The sequence below is a fragment of the Pygoscelis adeliae genome, unplaced genomic scaffold, assembly GCF_000699105.1.
Source record: "Pygoscelis adeliae isolate BGI_AS28 unplaced genomic scaffold, ASM69910v1 Scaffold31, whole genome shotgun sequence".
Classification (NCBI taxonomy): domain Eukaryota; kingdom Metazoa; phylum Chordata; class Aves; order Sphenisciformes; family Spheniscidae; genus Pygoscelis; species Pygoscelis adeliae.
In genome coordinates this window covers 2,198,566-2,218,081 of record NW_008824233.1, presented here as the reverse complement: position 1 = coordinate 2,218,081, position 19,516 = coordinate 2,198,566, and the positions used below count along the sequence as shown (strand labels likewise).

The window sequence follows — 19,516 nt, the reverse complement described above, 5'->3', positions numbered from 1 at the left end:
GCTCCAACAGGTCCGTGTCTTTCTTATGCTGAGGGCTCCAGAGCTGGACGCAGTGCTCCAGGTGGGGTCTCGCCAGAGCAGAGTAGAGGGGCAGAATCCCCTCCCTCGACCTGCTGGCCACGCTGCTTTTGATGCAGCCCAGATACGGTTGGCCTTCCCGGCTGCGAGTGCACATTGCTGGCTCACATCCAGCTTTTCATCCACCCGTACCCCCAAGTCCTTCTCGGCAGGGCTGCCCTCAATCCCTTCATCCCCCAGCCTGTATTGATATGGAGGGTTGCCCCCACCCAGGTGCAGGACCTTGCACTTGGCCTTGTTGAACCTCATGAGGTTCACACGGGCCCACTTCTCAAGCTTGTCCAGGTCCCTCTGGATGGCATCCCATCCCTTGGGCATGTCAACAATTTTTTTTTTTCTTCCCCCCCTTAACCCTCCCAACAGTAATGCCTTTTATTGAAATTGTCAGGAGTGGCAATTTCATGAAGACATCTGTGCCTTAGGAATCAGGGAGGGTTGTCATGAAAGCCACTAAAACCCCTTTATGATTGAAGATTATTGTCAGTAGCTAGCACACAGACTGCTCTGAAAATCCATTGAAAAATTCTATAGCCCTTTCCAACTTCCAAGAATTATAGTAATCTTTCTTCAACTTGAAGAATGTGAGGTTGGAAATTTGGCCCTCACACTGTTCATGTCATATATTCTTTATAAACCAAAAAAATTAGCCGCCACAGTTCATCAAGTTCAAACTTCATAAACACTAACTCATTAATGTAAATTAAAGATACCATATCTGCTTACTTAATATCCATGTTTTCCTGCCAAAATTTGTGTGATCAAATTAGGGATTGGCCTTGTGGGACATTTGCTTCAGCACTACAGTTATCTACTGCTTACTACCAATGAAAGAAGCAGCTATTTGATCTGCATAACCACTGTGTGATCCAATGTTACTATCTTTATAATGCTCCAACAATAGGTTTATTTTTGTAAGTCAGGGACAGAATTCCTCAACTGCTGAACAGTAGCCTTATTCAGCTCCAGTTAAAAATGAGGAACTGGTAAAGCACAGTTACACAAGTGGTGGGCATAATCAGAAGTCCAACTTTATTTCCATAAGAAGTTTTCCACACAAAAAAACCACCCAGAGGTATTTTTTCGAGTTGCCATGAGAGGCTAACGAAGATTTCTTACACTCCATTCCTCTCAGAAAGGACTGGACATTTCTTTCTTAGAGTACTATTTTCTAGGAGTCCATTTGGTATTTACCCACCAATTCATGTCTTGTTCATAATATTCAGAGATATAACATAAGGTAATACAACTGATACCTGTAAATGACTACTATTATCCTTGCTAAAGGTGTCCTGACACTTTTTAGACAACCAAAAGAGTCTAAATAAATCTTTAACCCCACATACATGTGAAATGATCAAGTTCTTCAGATATCTTTTCAGTCCATTAATCGCTTCCACTAAAAGTATTATTTTCCAAAACATGCACACGTGAGAACTTCACACGATTTAGAATACATACATTTTTGTTGTGAAACTATTCAAAAGTTAGTTACTGAATTAGAATAACTCAATAGATGGGATCTTATCATCAATGTTTTATAACAACTCTAAGGATCACCTGGAATCACTACACTTTTTTTAAAGAAAACGTACGATGCGTGTTGAAAGCTTTAAGCATACTGAAGTACAGTACATGGTTCTCTCTGGAGAATACTCATTACTAAGCTCAAACATTGTTTGAACCCACCTATTTTTCATTCCGATAGTCCTTTATGCACTTTTCACTGGTGGTTTTTTTACTTTTTGCTATCCAAGTGTGGTGTTTGTTTTTTTTTTTCCCCACTGGTATGATAAATATAGTATAGTACAGAACTAAAGCAGAATAAATGTCATGCAAAAACAGATCTTTGCATTCCATGCAACATCCATTTTGGGGTTTGGTTTTTTTGTTGTCAAAATAAACAAACACCAAATTACTTCTCTTTCTATAACCAGAAAATAAATTGGAACAATGACAGAAAAGATAAAAGTGGTATGGCAAACCCCTCCCCCCAAATTTAAATCTTAGAAGAAACTATACTATACATTATTTGAAAAGAAGTATGATATCTATAAAAATCAAACATTTCCTGGGGAAGTGGCCTAATATTTATTGCACCCCTTTGTACAAGCACCATTCCATTGTTCCAGCAACAGTAGATAATGATTTTGGCTGGCCTCATGCTGACCTATAATATTTATATGCCAAGGCATTTATCAACTTCATAAAAACCCAACAGACATATTAGCATGTAAAAGGAAGTACATTTCCTTATTACAAGTGTTTCTTCCTGATATTGCTTCATGTCTTCAAGGAAAACAAATGGTACCACAGTCCACCCAGACATTTTTTAAAAAAATATTCCTTAGTAACCACCAAGAAAGCTCATGGAAATGCTTCTGGGGAAAACACAGGGAGTGAACAAAATTACCGTGTTTTTTCTTTTTTTTTTAGGGGTGTGGGAGGGGAGCAGGGAAGGAACATGCACAGTTGCTAAAAAAAAACAAACCACATTAAACTGAGAAATAAGTTCTCAAAGCAGAATATAAGCAACAGAAATGGAGATTTACATTTAATCATTTCCATTGGATTAAAAAGAAAGTACTGATTAAGGCCAGTGAAAATGAATTATGCTGCATGTTTTATGCCACATAGAGTCATCCAAAAAAAAAAAAAAAATCACAGGATCATCAAATGATAGAATGGTTTGGGCTGGAAGGGACCTTTAAAGATCATCCAAGTCCAACGCCTCTGCTGTGGGCAGGGACACCTTCCTCTAGACCAGGTTGCTGAAAGCCCTGTCCAATCTGGCCTTGACGCTTCCAGTGATGGGGCACCCACAACTTCTCTGGGCAACCTGCTCCAGTGCCTCACCACCCTCATAGTGAAGAATTTCTTCCTTATGTCCAATCTAAATCTACCCTCTTTCAGTTTAAAACCGTTGCCCCTTGTCATGTCAACTACAGGCCTTGGTAAAAATCACTAATACTGGTGAACAACAGTGTTTTCGGTTCTTGTACAAAGAACCTACACCAGCCAGAAGCAGTTACGCATTGGCCACTTCCTGAGGAGGCAGTGATATATGGCGTGCGCAAGGAAGGACAAACTGTTCTATCAACCTATAAAGAAAATGCTTTGTAACAAAACACACCAGGAGAGGACGACTGTGGCAAGAAGAATCATTGTATCCTGATTGTCTAACAATTTGTAAAGAAGCTGTGGCCTCCCAAAATACTTACATTTTCCACACCAAAATACCATATTTAAATAGATCCAACCACTACAAAAAAAAAAATCACCTAGCCTGTTACTTTGGTGCTAGAGGTCATGTGAAACAACTGTTTGGGAGACACCTCATGCTTTTACATGACTCAGCACACAGCTGAGCACTGCCACCGCTGTCTGAAAGGAGATGCTAAGAACAGGTAAACTCCCACCGCGCATATTCATGCCCTAGCACAGAAGTAGGGAACTACTACTGCTGCTACCGTCATAACACAAACAATTTTCTCCACGTGATGGTGGAGCACTGGAAAAAACCCAACCCCTCTATTTGGGAACCCGTATATCATGGCAGATAGCTAGGAATCCATTTACACTGTACATTTGCTCTATAAGAAAGCGAAGAAACTGAATAAATGAAGGTGCTTTGTGGAACAGAATGCTTTAAATGCTCCTGAAAAAAGTGATACAGATATTGAACTGCTGCTCCATCACATTTCCAAGGTACAAAATGTACCAAGAAGGGATATGAACACTTCCCACCTTTATCCATCAGTCTAACTCACTGAAAAGGTTAAAAACATGAACAAGACCAAATTTGAAATTCACCGTGGAGGAAAAAAAGAAAAGCGCTACAAAACAGATTTCTTTTGCCATTTTAAAAAGACAGAGTACACAGGATATGATGAGTCAGCAAGAGAGCTCTCTACTGAAAAAGGTATATAAAAAACCCCAACATCATGGCCAAAACAGCCACAAATTCCATGCCAATTTTCTTCTAATCCACCTAAATACAGCCAACCTGATACACAAATTGTCTAACTTTGAAATACTTGGTTATGGCTTTAAAAAAAAAAAGCACTGATAAATTGTATATACATTTTTCAATTTTATGAAATATCGTTACATTAACTTATGCAGCAAAATTTTATAATACAAAAGGCTAATCAGAAAACTGTCCATCTCTTGTGTGATATTAATAAGTTAGTATTAAAATTTTGGTACATCTACATTATTTTTAGAAAACTTATTCTTCATACAAGTCAAAGTTCTTACCATAAAAGTTTCTGTTCTGCTGGGATACTGAATGTAACACATTGTCAGCTTTTTTGGTTGACAAGTTCTGTTCGCTGTAAAAGAAGCATACATGTAATTTGAAAGCTTAAACTATTGATGTATGATCAAACTTTATTGCCTTGAGTGCATACAAGCATAAAAACTTTGCCAATGTGAAACTGACTTATCACTGTCACATTTTTTACTCACACACACACCCCATACAGAAGATCTGTAAGATAGTAGGAGCGGCCCTTTAATACTTTTAACACAGCTCCCACACGTGACAGGCTGTGCTGATGCAGAGAAATCTCGAATGAACCGAATCCTTTAATATGGACAGTCAAAAAAAAATACACAGTTTGTGAGGCTGGTGTTCCCAGTTTGTTCTGGAGATTGGACGCCCACTCATCCCAGCCTTACTCTAGAGTACAACAGCAGGATGCCTAGTATGCAGCACGTAAAAACCAGGATTTTCTTGATCTTAACATCACATCAGCCTGCTTAATAAAGACAGCTGGTTCCCAAAATTATAAACAATAGAAAAATGATATGTCACCTGTGAGGAAGAACTACCAACTGCACTTTTTCTCACTGTAAACTAAAGAATTTCATAAAAATTTCAAAAAGTGCTTATTAACAGAGATCACCAAGAAAGCAAGACAATTTTGAATACCTGTTTTCTGTAGTAATTTTCAAATGGAACAGATACCACTGGTCACCTGATACAATTTATTTGTAGGTTTTACCTAGAATTGCCACTTTAGTGCAGCAGAAGTATACTACCCATGTGGTATACTATATGGTTTCCAATTTATCATCAGTATCACTCATATCTGAAACAAATACATTTTTCAGTGCTAATAGTTTACACCCTGACTATTTTGAAGTTAAACATAGAGCAGCATCTGACTATGACAAGCTTAAGTTTTCTAAAAATGCAAAAGTCTCATCAATATCAATACCTTAAGTATGCGTAACCTTTAACTAACATTCTATCTCGTCCATTTTCCTAGTTTGACATTTTGCTATTCATTAATATTTTGTTGTGACAACAAACGTAATTCTTCTAAGCTGTGATGCCACTTAGTCTTTCATTCATAGGGATTTTCATTTAAAAACTTTTTCTCAAACTGGAAGAAAACTGGAAGATTACAGCAGCAAACCCAAGAGGAAGAAAAAAAACCCAAGCCATCAGCAGATTTACTAAATCTTGATGGTTTAGTTTAGCAAAAAGCATGCCTTACCAATCCAGATAGGGAGCTGACAAACACCCTGCCAATTCCTTCCTTCTCCAAGAGTAAGGCAGGGAAGAAGATACACAGTGGCAATGTTTCAATTAAAAAAAAAAAAAAAAAGGCTCTTGTTATTGAAAGGACAGGAAAACAAGGAAAATACTGAAAGAAACAGGAAGAATGGAGAAAGAACCTAACAGAAAACAAAACACTAAGTAATTTTTTTCCACCTTCTAAAAGAATTTAAGTAATTAATTTGTATTTTTTTGTTTTTATGAGACAAAGTCTGAACAGTTAGAAGGGAACTAGTGAGTATTGCCAGTCAATTCTAATTACCAGTCATATAAAATCCTTCTGAAAGTCCCAGTAAGTCATTTGTATGTTGATAAAGTATGATTTTTTTTCTTTATTTGACAAATATTTAAACAACAGTGTAAGCAGATTCTTAATGAACTAAGTTGTTTTAAATTTATCATTTTCTCTCTCATAGAGAGACACATGCAGCATTTGGGCATCCCATTACCTCTTGGGCATGTTTAGAAATGAGGCATGGTTATAACTGTAGGCATCACTGTTCGAGGCAACTGTAAACACTGAAAATATAAACATGGCTTGGAGTAGCTTTACACATATTTATATCATTATCCAATAAAAAGCCCATAAGGTTTTTGTATAGTGGGCTTTTATACCGTTTGTTGGGAGGGGAAAGGCAGGAGGGAGGGAGGAAAAGAGGGGAGCAGATAAAAGCATGGAGTAAAAAGTGTTTTTTAATGGGAAGTAGACACCACAGTCATAATCTCCAGTTCAGAAAGTCCATAAAGCAGCCAAATACAATAGGCCAAAAGAATACCCTTACAAAATACCACTCTATCTGCTGTCGTCTTTCATAAACAACTGCTACCGGCTACTGGTATAGACTGAATGCATGTCAGATGAACCTTTGGCCCTATCCTGTCATGGCCATTTTTATGTCCTTATTGATGCTTCTATATGCAAAATAAAATAATACCCTAGGAAACTAAGAACTAAGCAAATGACTGATTTTGCTTTCTTGCAGTTCCAAAATAATCAAAGACATTTCAATTCATACAGAAGCTGTATTTTTTGCATGTTTTAAATAAAAAAATTGTTTTGATAACTTGCTACAATACTTTATGAAATAAGTTTTAAAATTTTGCATCTCCACTTAGAAAGTCAGAACCTTTCAATTTGCTGGTATTTGCTATTCTCTTCCCCGTAAAATAACTTTTCATGAAAATATACGTCCAAAAATTTGCTCAAATCTAGCAATCATTTGTGACTAGTCTTGGTCTCACAACTGTGCTCTTCCACTTTATGGATATAAATAAGATTCGAGAGAAGAATGTATAGGTTCTAATAGGAACTACGTTCCACATGCGGTTTTCTGTAGCGCGTGTCTTAAACTCTATGTGGAAGGTTGATAACTTTCTATTTCGCAGCACCACATAATCATTTAAGTTGGAAGGGACCTCTTCAGATCATCTAGTCCAACCCCCCTTGCTCAAGCAGGGTCAACTGCAGCAGGCTGCCCAGGACCACGTCCAGTTGGGTTATGAGTATCTCCGCAGAGACTCCATGTCTCTGGGCAATGTACTTGTTACGAGCATACATCAATTCTTACTAAGTTTAGTAAATTGGCTACTACCCACATTTTTGGCCAGGTTTAGTAATTTTACACTTTTCAGCAAAGATTTCTGTCAAACAGGTCAATCAATTATCAAGCAATCAATATATGTCTGAAGTGTTCTAGAAAACTGAATTTCAGAATGATGACTAGTAACAGGATACAGGATTCACCTATTGCCATTCCCACCTCCTTGTCAGGGGCCTGTCTGTACAACTGTCACAGATATGATTTATATAGACACTTGTATTCCATTACAGATGGCAGGTTAGCCACAGCCTAAAAAACTTGTAACTAAAGATGTGTAACAATTATTTCAAATTAACACACCCTGTCCCTCAGCAGGGCTTGGCAGTTCTGGCTCAGCGCCATGATAATGTGGCTCAGTGCCTTCCAAACAGAACTAGTGTTGCAGCCTCAGAGTGAAGGGAAACTTAACACTTAATTGTCCGCACTCTTATTTCTAGATAGGTTGCCACAGACACCTGACCTCAAGCGTATGAAGTTCCAAAGCATGTTTTCTTGATTTTTTTGGAAGCAACGCATGAACATTGGAACAACTTATTTTTCTGTAAATACAATCTATGCAAGTTCTAACAGCATTAGCATTACCTGCAGGAAGCACTTTCTTTAACATTCTTGACATCTGCTGGATTGATTCCTTCAATAACAGGCGAGTCCGGATTTGCAGATCCGTTGCTGATGTGATCACTGCTTTCATATCCAGATTCCGTCCTCTGAATTTGCCAGTTATCACCATGCATTTTTCTCTCTGTAAATCCTTTGCTTTTTTCAGCATTCCCTTTTCCCTCCGAATCCAGTGAACTTCGACTTCCTGTATCCTGTTTTGTTTCATCTTCGTATATAGTCATTAAACCTTTCTGGATTTGGTTCTCTTTTGGCCAATGGTTAAAGCTTCGCTCCTTTTCATGCTTAGATTTACTGTTCGGATTTGCCTTGTGCTTTGGGCTATGCTGCTTTTTCTCAGTCTCGCTGAAAATGCTGTCTACGTTTAGCGTCTCTCGCATAGGTTTCCAACCTTTACTTCTGCTTCTGCTGCTGGTGATACTTCCTCTGTCCCTAGAGCCTTGACTGGTGTCTGTATCGTAGCCAGTGACGCCATCAGTGCGGGTCCTGATCATTGGTTTCTCCCCCGCAGGAAAAGCTTCTGTTTTATTTGATCCAAGCACCTGTACAGAAAGCTTTGCTTGGTGAGGTGCATTGTCATGCTTATAGGGGCCTCTTCCCTGGCTGCTGTATATGCGCTGATCAGCACAGTGTCTAAGTCCATTTCCAACTGGAGGAGACCCCAACTTAACATTGGAACGGTCTTCCCCAATCAAATCTTATAAGAAAAAGAAAAAAGCTCCATTAAAGTTCTCATTAATATTTAACTGGTATTGTTACAGTACTTATGTTTCTTACACTATCTCAACAGATTCAGCACATATTTCAGAATACTGAAAACCGGGAAACTCTAATCTTACAGTGTGTTCTCTTAAAGGGAGAAAAAAATCTGCACAGCTAGTATTGATGCTAAAAGCTATTTAACCCATTGATTCGCTGGTCATGTTTTTAAAATGTACCTCTTTGTCTCCCAGACTCTTTTCTTGGTCCTCTGTCTGCATCTTTTCGTAAAGATGAGAAGTTTTTCATATCAGCCACTTTCTGAGCACACTCTCTGGATATGTCCTTTAGCCTGTCCTTTTGATCGCTGTAACCTAACTTAGCTGCAAAAAATACTTCTTGTCAAAGATCATTACTAAAAAACATTCATCATCAAAACACACAAATATATTTATGTACCATAACATTTAGTTTTTAATATTAATACTACTAAGAAGACTAATGAATTACATAACACAGATTAAGAAAATGAGCTGTATAGTACAGGTACAAATGGATAGGTATCTCCAAGGACTCCACTAAATGGAGCTAATGAAAGTAACCAAAGCAGCATTATGTCAAGCATGTCTTCCAAACACCTCTTACTTACTAAAATTGAATGCTCAAGACATTTTCAAAGCATATACAATTTACATCGAATTTTATGAATTATACTGAAAAAATGAACCTAAGTTTAATCTTGTCTAAATGTGAATGTTTACTTTTAATAAAACAGTGGAGTCTGTTTATGAAACCAAATCCTTCTATTTCTGAAAAGGTAAATACTGACCATTTTTGAGTCATCACTCCATCAAAAAAGAGTTACCAAGCTTAGCATTCTCAGTTTTAAAAAGTCTAGAATTCAACTATAAAGACAGAAGAGAAACACATCTCAAGAGAAGGCAGCATCTCTCTGCCTGAGAAGTATGGAGAGTTCAGAACAAAGGCACTGACAAGTAACGCAGAAGTCACTGCCTCATATGACTTCTTACAGCTTGATTTACTTGGAAGCCTAATGTACAGGTAGAATGGATTTTTAAACAGGTAAGACAACTTTTTTTACTGTTCTTTCCAAACATAAAGTCCATTAATATACAGGACTACAAATAATGCAGCATTATCACAATACTGTTGAGGAACAGTGTTCCTCAAATAGCTAATGATCCACAGAGCCACACCATGTGCTCCAAAGTATCAATCAGCTTCAAGTTTCTAATGTGCCTTTTAACCAACAATATGATTGGAAGGCATGATGATGTTTGAGAAATGGATCAAGTCCTCAAGAGCCACTTTAGTACAGGGGTAATAAAAAAAAAAATTTGCATTTACAGTTCTCCAGAAAAGTTAACATTCCATGGCAGATATTACTTAAACATTAGTTGTTATTCAAAGATTCATTCAGGTCAATGGTGGAATTCTTCCTTTAGAAACAGTACCAGCCCAGAGGTTAGAACAGACCTGAAATGCTACCAACTGAAATATTTTGTAAGACAACACGTTTAGGTTTTTTTGGGGGGTAGGAAATACATACCTGGACCTCTACCACCACTAGCTTGAATATGGCTTCTACTGAATGCTGAATTATCTGGCTGAAGTTTTTTATTACTTCTTTGACTAATGGGGTCTCCAATTCCATCCTCTTTCATGAGGTCTGATTTAGGAGCAGAATGCTTTTCAAATCCTATCAAATAACATATCTATCTTTAGAAATGAAAGGCTTCCTAATTTAAAGTTTCCAGTATCTAAATTAAAAAATAAGAAAACTTTTTAATTGCAGATTAAAAAAAACAAACAAAAGAAAAACCTTACAAGAAAAACCACACCACATTTCAACATGCTAGGCAAATAAGGTTCCGTAATATTTTATATACTGCCATATTTACAGTGGCAGACTGTAGTGGAATAGGGTCCTCAATTCTTTCTTCCCTGCAGCAGACTATATCCTATTGCTACTCATTATGTGAAGAGGAACATGTCAAATTCAATTGGTCTTTTATTTAATTTACTTGTATGTTATGTTTAGCATTAAAAAAAAAAAACAAACACAAAACCAAGAACCAAAACCAAGACAGCAGTACAAACTACAGAACCAATAGACTGGATTCTTACATATTGAGGCCTATGCTATACGAATCCCGGAGAAAAGCTTCCTGCAGCTCCTTCTGATTTTCCCACAGCTCTGAATTGTGCTCTGCGTGTTTGTGTGTGTATATACACAGGTACAAACACACATGCTCCAAATATCTCTCTGTATTTGTATGAAGCTTTACTTAAAGTATCTGTTTATTGCATTTTTAAAAGTATTTTAAATGAATCTATACACACACATAAGAACATCCGCATATACAGATATACTACAATTTTCTTCTGAAATTACTGGTTATGTGTAAAGCAGTTATTCTAGTAAAGTAGATTGTTCAAATCTACAATAGAAGATCTTTTTCCCCCCATTATCCATGAGCCTCTATTTGTATTCCCTTATCAGACACAAAATAAACAGCCATAATATTGAATATATACACTAATATCTTTGGAGACCCTTCAGATAATTATTGATAAAAGTATTTAAGAATGAAGCAGCTGATCCATCACCTTCTCCTTTATAATCCCCATTTCAGAAATACAGTTGATACTGTTACTAAAAAAGAAATAAAATATATCTTAATTACCCAAGTCTTCCCCATTTCCTCCCGCTGCTTTGCATTGAGACCAGTGAATAATCTGCTTTGGAGCATCTTCTGGAGATACAGCTGTGCCATCTGGGTTAGCATAAAATAGCAACAATGGCTGAAAGTGACATCGAATGCACCTGGAGACCACATCTTTCCATTTTGTTCCGATCTGAGACAAACAACAAAACAAAACAAACCCCCATAACTTTATCAACAGCATTGAACCCATTATGGAAAGAATAATCTATTAAGCAACAGGTACCAAATGCCTAATTCCAAAGGTACATTAAGATTCAACATTTTGGCACATGAGTTTATGTAAATTGCGGCAAAAAGCCAGAAGCAGTATTACACGGGCTAACCACCAGAACATCAACACTAGGAACACAGCTGCCAGTAATTAGGTTCTTCTTTTTCATTAAAAGAAGTACCAATTCAACAGCAGACAAGTGCATTAACATTCTGAAACATTCGGCACTTGGAAGGCAGAACTGTAAAATAGTGAAGTCAATTCTAGAATTCATCTGTGAAAACCGATTTACAAAACTAAAGGTTTATTAAAATAAAGACATTTGTTTGACTCGTTTCAAGTTTGATGTCAGAAGAATGCATTTTAGAAGAGTAAAGATCACTAAATTTGGTAGCGGTAAAAACAGTATTTACCTCTTTTACATTAGCGTCATCAAACAGTACCCATTTGCAACTCTTGGTATGAAAGGCAAAGGCACAGTAATGTCGGCTTGTGTAGCAAATCATTCCCACAAGAAAAAGTTCACTGTTTTTGGCATTTTCATCTGTAACCCTATAAAACAGCTGTAAAAATGGTTATATGTTTTAAAATGTGTAAAACAGCCTCAATTTCCAGACCTACTACTGGCATTTCACCAAGGCAACGGTGAATATCCTGTTGCATTATACAATTTTTCATTAAAATAAATAATAGTTTTTGCACTTATTAGGTCTATTTTAACATTTATTTTTGCATAGTTGAAAGGGTAAAACAATAATGCTCTGGAATAATTCCACAAATTTCAAACTGAACATGATATTCCTAGATTTTCAACTAGGAATTCACCTACATTCATCTTTGTACTTAGGCATAGGACCAACACTTCTGATGGGACTTCTTCCTCTCACAGAAACTACATCAAGCAGCACATTATAAAGAATGGTAAAAGTAGACATAAACTTTGAAGTTAAATTGTGCTTTTTTAAAAATACATATATATAAAACTGTATTTTGTATATATTTACATAAACATAAAATACATGTAAAACGAATTCTAGAATAAGCAAATAGTAAGTTTGAGGTTAGATACCCCAGGAAGATGAAGTTGTGTTGCCAGATTCCGCATAACCTCTTCTGTCAGGTCAGAGTGTTCTGAATCCCAGACTAAACCGATTGTGACAATCTCGGGACAATTCATAAGAACACGACGAATTTTGATTTTTTGACCACAGTTACTCTAGAAAAAGAAAAAAGTGATGGAAAGGAAAACAAAGATGTTTAAAAAAATGGAAGTCCAAAGTTGAGTTACTAGACAAGAAATAGTGCAACAGAACAACTCTGCAACTTCTTCTAATTCTCAAATTTAATGATGATGTTTGTTTCTAACTATTTAAGGACAAAATTCTTCATCACAAAAACACTCTGATGAAGACTACAGCTAAACTTCTACATCCAGTCACCACCTTAAAACAGAAATCTCTGAAAACATCCAAGTCACCATCACAACTTCTCTTTTGCTGCCCCTCCATTTCATCATTTAAGCTTAGGTCCGCATGTTCTTGTGTACTTTTCAGTGGTTCCTAAAATAACAGTATTTACACAGAACCATTAAGGAAGTGAGGAATTAAGTAGAACAAGCTAAGAGAGACTATTTCTGTCAACAGGAGCACAAAATTATTCCAGTAGAAGACAATGGTGTCAAGCTGTCAATATATATAAACTAAAGCAGCTTCACTCAGAAAATACACCTGTTCCAACTAATCAAAACCACCTAGCTCTATGTTGAGCATGAAGTGAAAAAGAAAACACGGACCTAATAACTCGACTTTCTGAACAGGCCACTTGCACCTACAATATCATGTTCATCTATAACTGGAGCAATAAAATATGAAATTAAGGACTTTTTTTACCCTAAGCTGCACTGCGCTGAAGCGGCCACATGTAATCCTGCTTCTAGGGCAATACTTTACCCCAATTTAATATCCTAAAAAGCTCTCCCTTGTATCTTAACGTTACGCAACATCTTTGTTTACTTACAGGACACTTTCTGTAGTCATCAGTAGTATTTGCTGCCTGCAGCAATTCTGCAAACATTTCCGGCTTGAGACGTTCATGCCTCTCCATCATTCTTTCTACTTCATTACTGTAAAAAATAAATGGAAATAACTGTGGATCTCCCATCTTAAGAGTTAACAGATTTCAGTCAACTCTCAATTAACTATATCTTATGACTAAAAAGAAAAGATACAGAGGTAAAACAGTAGCAGTACATACTTTTTGTCAAGCTCTCTCTACATCTTGCTTTTGAAATCCAAATGTTACTTTTGGACAGTATCTCAAAACCACATTTTAACAAAGGAATACACAGTCATTTTTAACACTTACAGCATTTCTCTGGCATGCTTTTCTTATTACTGGAAGGGTGTATATGGAAAAATGAGATACAAGAATAAAAGGTCTTACCACAGGGCTGTGGTAGAAATATAACGCACAAATTCCGTAAAAGGCAACGGGTCTGATGATGCTCCACAACTGCGACATACGCACTACAAAAATAAAAATACTTTTGTTTTTATTTACTCAGGACAGTGGAAACAAATTATTTAGTAAAGCAATCAAATAAAGGTCTGACCTGTTCATACAGTGTCATAGCAAACTTCTGATGAGAAATACAGGATTTTGAAGTGCACATATCTGTTTCACTGTTTGGCACTAGGTGAAAGTGAATCCTCTCAAGGATATTTTCCTAAATAGAAATATTAACGTAAATATAAACTGAACTGAAGAAGTCAGAATATATGAGCAACATTACAGTTTAATACTCCAACTAATCCCCTTGGCTCCAAATAGTCCACCTACAATTTTAGAGTGTACTTAATTCCGTCCCTATTCCCAACCCAGTGGATGGGAATTGTCTTCATCTCAACATTTCCAAACATTAACAAAACGGCACTAGACAAGTTACCAACTTCTTCGAGAGTGCATTCTCCTTTAAAGGAAGTGAATCTTCAAGAAAAATTAAAAAAGCTGTTCTTACAGTAAGACATGATATTAATGTCATTGCATGCAATGACTGAAATATTTTTTGGATCAGGCCTCTGTCTCAGTTCTTCTTCACACCTTTATGTTTTTCTCTGCATATCAACCTGATTATCTGATCACTTTTAGCACATGCACCAACACAACAAGTACCATTGACAGAAGCATGGAAAAAGCTCGTAAATAGCACATGCCCGATCCCATCCCAAGTCTCACTTTTTAACCTTAAAAGAAAGGAAAAAAAAAAAGAAAATTGTCATCAGTTGGCCCCTGAATCAGCATGGCCATTTTTTCCTCTTTTGCCAAAAATACCAGAGGTAATGGGAAGAAGTGAATCTATTCAGGTAGATCATTTAGACAGCTGATTACTTCAGGGGTCCAAATGCATTTGGATTAGATGGAGCACTAAAGAGACATTCTCTTTCATGACTGCAATCCATTAACCTGACTGCAAGATCTCAAACAGCCACTTTCAGAGTCCTCCACTGGATTCTCCTATGTATGTGAAAATGCATCTGGCAGGTAGGTATTCAATTGTGGATACTTCCAAAGGATGTCCAAAGCTGAAAGTAATCAAAGCAGCAACCGTATTTTCTGTCCCTCAAATTTGTGTCTGAAAGTTAATACTGATTTTTTTTTCTTTCCAATTTTCATTGTCTTCTTAAGACTTCTTAGAAAGGCTTCTTTACCAGTGTTCTATGCAATCCTGAGTCATCTTTTATGGCTACAGTAATGGCTCATGTTTTTCAATGAGACACTTCATAAAAGCAGAAAGTAATTGCAGCAAGAGTCAAGACCTTCAAGTATTCGTTCACTCTTGGATAAGAAAATGGAAATCTCTTCTGCAGAAGACTTCAGTAATGAGCTGGCTATTTGTAACGGAACATATTTCAATAGCTGATGAGAGAATACTTGGAGGAACAGACTATATATTCAAATCCGTAGGTGCCTCTTCTCCCGAGAGATAATCCTTCTCTCCATCCAAAAAATTTTGGGAGTGACTGAGAGGTCATCATCCTCACCGACCTCCTGTAGTAACAATGTTTCGTATATCCCTCTGCCTGAGCTACAGAGCAAGGGAAGAAAGTACAGAGCCAATGCAAGATTACTCCATCCCATGTTACCAGACACTCACTCCACGTGTCTGTTCCCCTAAACTGGCATAAAAGAAGGTCAGTAGTATTATGTCACTTGTATCCCACCTGTGAGCCTGGAGCTACTAAAACAACAGGCCAGCTTGGTATCCACAAAGCTAACGTAATTCTACTCAACTATCACAAAGAATACTTACAAAGCATTCTGCTGCATCATCCATGAATCCAAGCTGGAAACGCTGTTCATCCTTAAAACTTTCTGCCAGGGCGTGTCTCATATTATCCGATGGGAGCGCTTTTTCTCGACTGTGTTGAAATTGTGAAAATATTGCCTAGGAAGAAATACAATTACTTAGCTTCATTAGGCACTTGACTAGACACTGTGGCTCTACACAAATACATCAGTTCTTATGTAGCATGCCTAAACAGCAAATATAAAATGTTTATAAAGCTATGCAACTTTAGAAATTACTCTTTTCTCTCAAAGTTACTTAGGTTCCGTGTTCTGTTACTCATTCCATTATAAGAAGTTATGCTACCAAACTGAACTTTGACCCAGCAGGAAAACACAGAACTATATGAAAATGCAAGTGATTGACTTCAGCTCCCAGAAGGAACACAAGCCTTGGCCTGTAATTACGCAGCTTTTTTAATTTGGCCACTGGAATAGTGGTTCATGCATACATATCTCACCTTTACAGATGGTGTGTATTTCTCAGGGCATAATGCAATACCACTCAGGTTAGTTTAACACCCATCATTCATTAAATAATGTAACATTTACATTACTACTTTAGATAGGAGTGTATCTTTATTAACATTATGGCTGTGGAAAAGCTCCCATAAATTAGATAGAATGCTGATAATCCTTGCTATTAAATCCGCTCTCTGTTTTTTTAGTGGACACAACACAAGAGAACAGGTCAATATCCGCAGTTCCAGAACATGAGAATAAATTGCACTTGATTTTTTTCTTCATTTCCCAGAAGAGATAGTTGGCTACTACTTTTCTTTTGGGGAGAGATACGTATGCAAGTGACCTCATCATTTAGCAGGTAAGGGAGGTTGATTTTGAAAGAACTAAAAGTTAAAAGCTATTAAATGAATGAGAAAACATTTGCAGGTATTAAAGGGTGTATTGAACTGTCAAAAATTCTAAGTCAAACTTCAGAGAAAAATGAAGAGAGTCAAGACAAAGCAAATCAGGAGAAGCCATGTAAAATATAAATAAGAATAGGCATTCTTCACATAGGCCTCCTATGGTTAAAAAAAAAAAAAAATCTGTTGGACAGAAGGCCAACAAGATACAACAGATAAGCAAAGTTTCAGTGCTAACAGAAAGTAGTGTTTTAACCATGATGCATTCCAGGGTAAGTGCCTGTCAAATATTTAAACTTCCCTCTCGTAACAAAAAGCATGGACTACTGATAAAAATTAGTCAATAGCTCAATGTAAACATTCAAAATTAAGTTTTTAACAAATCTAGTAATACAAGCTAACTCTGCTTTGAAAACATTTATCACTGCTCATTTTGACTGCTAGGCCATTTTTGTTATGCAACAGAGCCTTACACGCCCAGCTAAAAAAAAAAAAGTACAGATAAGCAGTTATGCAGATATGTATGCTCATTTTAGTGGTCTGCATAGCCAAAGTCCCACCCCACTGTTATGCAGAGAAAAGAGCATACTTAACTCTCAGAACACCACCAAAAGAAAAAGATAATGGATTGAACTGAAGTAAACCAGAATTTATTTGCTATGCTTTTAGTTTATAGGAGAGGCTGATATAGATATCCTTGTTTATTGGTGAACAAGTAAGAAGGGTTAAAATAGCCCAAGACCTCCAGAAAAAAAAAAAAAAGCCCAAAAAACTAACCCAAGTCACAAACAAGTTACTGAAATGCATCCTCATCCAGCATACACACTGCATGAAAATCAAAATGCCCCAGGTTCTGAACACAGAACAAACAGAATCACTCAACCAGTATCTCTAAAAAGCCAGGGAAGCAAAACCAGTAGTGTACATAATGACTGAGGAGAGAGAACTTCCAAATGAGTTAAGCACAATGTTTTGAGTTCGGTACCAAGGCTACTGGTCATGGAGTTATAAAGATCACAACTATACTGTTAAAACAATAACTAATTCCATTCTAACCAATTTCAGAAAAGGCAGCAATATCACTTCTTACTGGTATTCTTGGGAACGTATCAAAATAGAAAGACATGACAGTCCAGGCAAGGCAAAATATTCAGGTACAGTAAGCCATTTAGATAAATTGCACAAGAAAATGCATCATGGGAGTAATCAATCCCTCAAGAATAGATACTTGAAAGAATAAAGAAAATTTCAAGGCCTAAATTACAGCAGCCTTATGAAGCAGCTGAAGCTAGTGTATTGCTTTGGAAGGTGACTTAAAGTGATGCAAAACCTATCTTACTTTGTAGTGGAGCCCCAAAAACTACAGGAAAAGAGAGGGTATTAAGGTACAGCAAGTGGTATGTTTAGCTTGAAAAAGAAGAAGCACCTGGTCTTCACAAGTGCACCATTAGAATGGAATGATTCATTACTTCCAGGTTCAATTGCATCCCACGAGCACTACCTTCTTCCATGTTACTGAGCACATTGAAACTGCTGTATTATTTTTACTATGATTCCAGCGATATGATTAGTCATTAAGAGTATGTAGTGTAACACATGCATTCCAGCAATTGTCACCTTTCAATCCTCCTTCATTTCTTAAAGACTGTTCCAGTGCAGCATTGAACAAGACTGTATATGACCAGAACTTCACATGTAATATGGGTCAAATCAAAAGGAAAAGGCCATAAAGTTTACTCTATATTATGACATCAGGTATGAACATGAATCCCTATACGCACAAAACTCCAGGAAACTAAAGCTATCATCCCAAGACAGACACAAGATTTTATCTGAAAACACAGATACGCCTGAGTTATGGTCTGGACTTCACGTACTAACAAGATCAAGTATCCAGCACACAGAAGAACATGATGTGCATCAAAACACTGGTGAAACAAAGTCCCAACAAGTTCTGTACAGCCAAGAGCCTGTAAAAAGGTTGGAATAAAAGCCTCAGGAAGTTAGTCTCAATACATGTAGTCTCAAGCTACTTCAACTTGTTGGCTTTTTAAAATTAACCATTTTAACCAAAGAAATAAAATGGCATCTTTTAGAAAAAACTATGTTTGGAAAAGACAGACACACATTCAAAACCAGCTGTACCATACTGCAATCATGATAAACACTAAAAAGAGCCGGAAAAAACCTACACGATATGTAAATTATACACCTCCTGAAAGATTAAATAAATGTCATCGCAAAGAGTTCTTGCCTAAAACGCTTATTCAGTAACAAGTTTTGGTAACAAGGTTTAGTCTGTGAAGTTCCCTGAGAATAAACTCTAAAATACTTGGCTTATCCTTGCCTACAATTTAGCATCGCCAAAAAACACTTCGTCAATGAACTACATTTTCAAACAGTGTTGTCCCTTTCAGCTCCCTGCAGATGAGTGATTCCCAGTTCTGTGTATCACTGTATCTACTACCGTATTTGACTATACATTCTACAGTTCTGTATTAGAATCCCATGTGTCTTTACTGTCAAATTGCAGTAAGAGTAGAAAGTGCATACTAGTAAAAAAAAAAACCAACCCTATACCTTTTTTCATTGGGATTTTTATCCCAATGAAATAGAGTTATCATGCTTACAGCTATTTCCCTAGTAACGGCAGGCAGCCAAATACCAGCGCAGCAAGAGCAATAAGAACCTAACAGAATTCGGTGTGTTTACAGACTTCAGATGAGTTACAAAACTGTTTGAAGGGCGAGTTTTATGCGCTAGTTAAGATATGCAGATCTGAC

General features: G+C 37.0%; 1 protein-coding gene across 2 annotated transcripts in view; it reads right to left on the bottom strand.

Annotated features, from left to right (window-relative positions):
* The window catches only part of USP53 (ubiquitin specific peptidase 53), a 30,281-nt gene that overhangs the window by 7,075 nt on the left and 3,690 nt on the right, over positions 1-19,516 (bottom strand). The window contains exons 3-14 of one of the 2 annotated variants that reach the window (XM_009334915.1): positions 15,833-15,967; positions 14,135-14,248; positions 13,966-14,048; positions 13,540-13,645; positions 12,593-12,739; positions 11,937-12,086; positions 11,271-11,442; positions 10,133-10,282; positions 8,802-8,945; positions 7,828-8,560; positions 5,583-5,624; positions 4,336-4,409 (exon numbers count right to left, since the gene is read on the bottom strand). In XM_009334915.1, coding sequence (XP_009333190.1) covers positions 4,336-4,409; positions 5,583-5,624; positions 7,828-8,560; positions 8,802-8,945; positions 10,133-10,282; positions 11,271-11,442; positions 11,937-12,086; positions 12,593-12,739; positions 13,540-13,645; positions 13,966-14,048; positions 14,135-14,248; positions 15,833-15,967 — 2,050 coding nt within the window. The remainder of the gene's footprint in view (positions 1-4,335; positions 4,410-5,582; positions 5,625-7,827; positions 8,561-8,801; positions 8,946-10,132; positions 10,283-11,270; positions 11,443-11,936; positions 12,087-12,592; positions 12,740-13,539; positions 13,646-13,965; positions 14,049-14,134; positions 14,249-15,832; positions 15,968-19,516) is intronic. The other variant, XM_009334916.1, reaches the window with a different exon arrangement.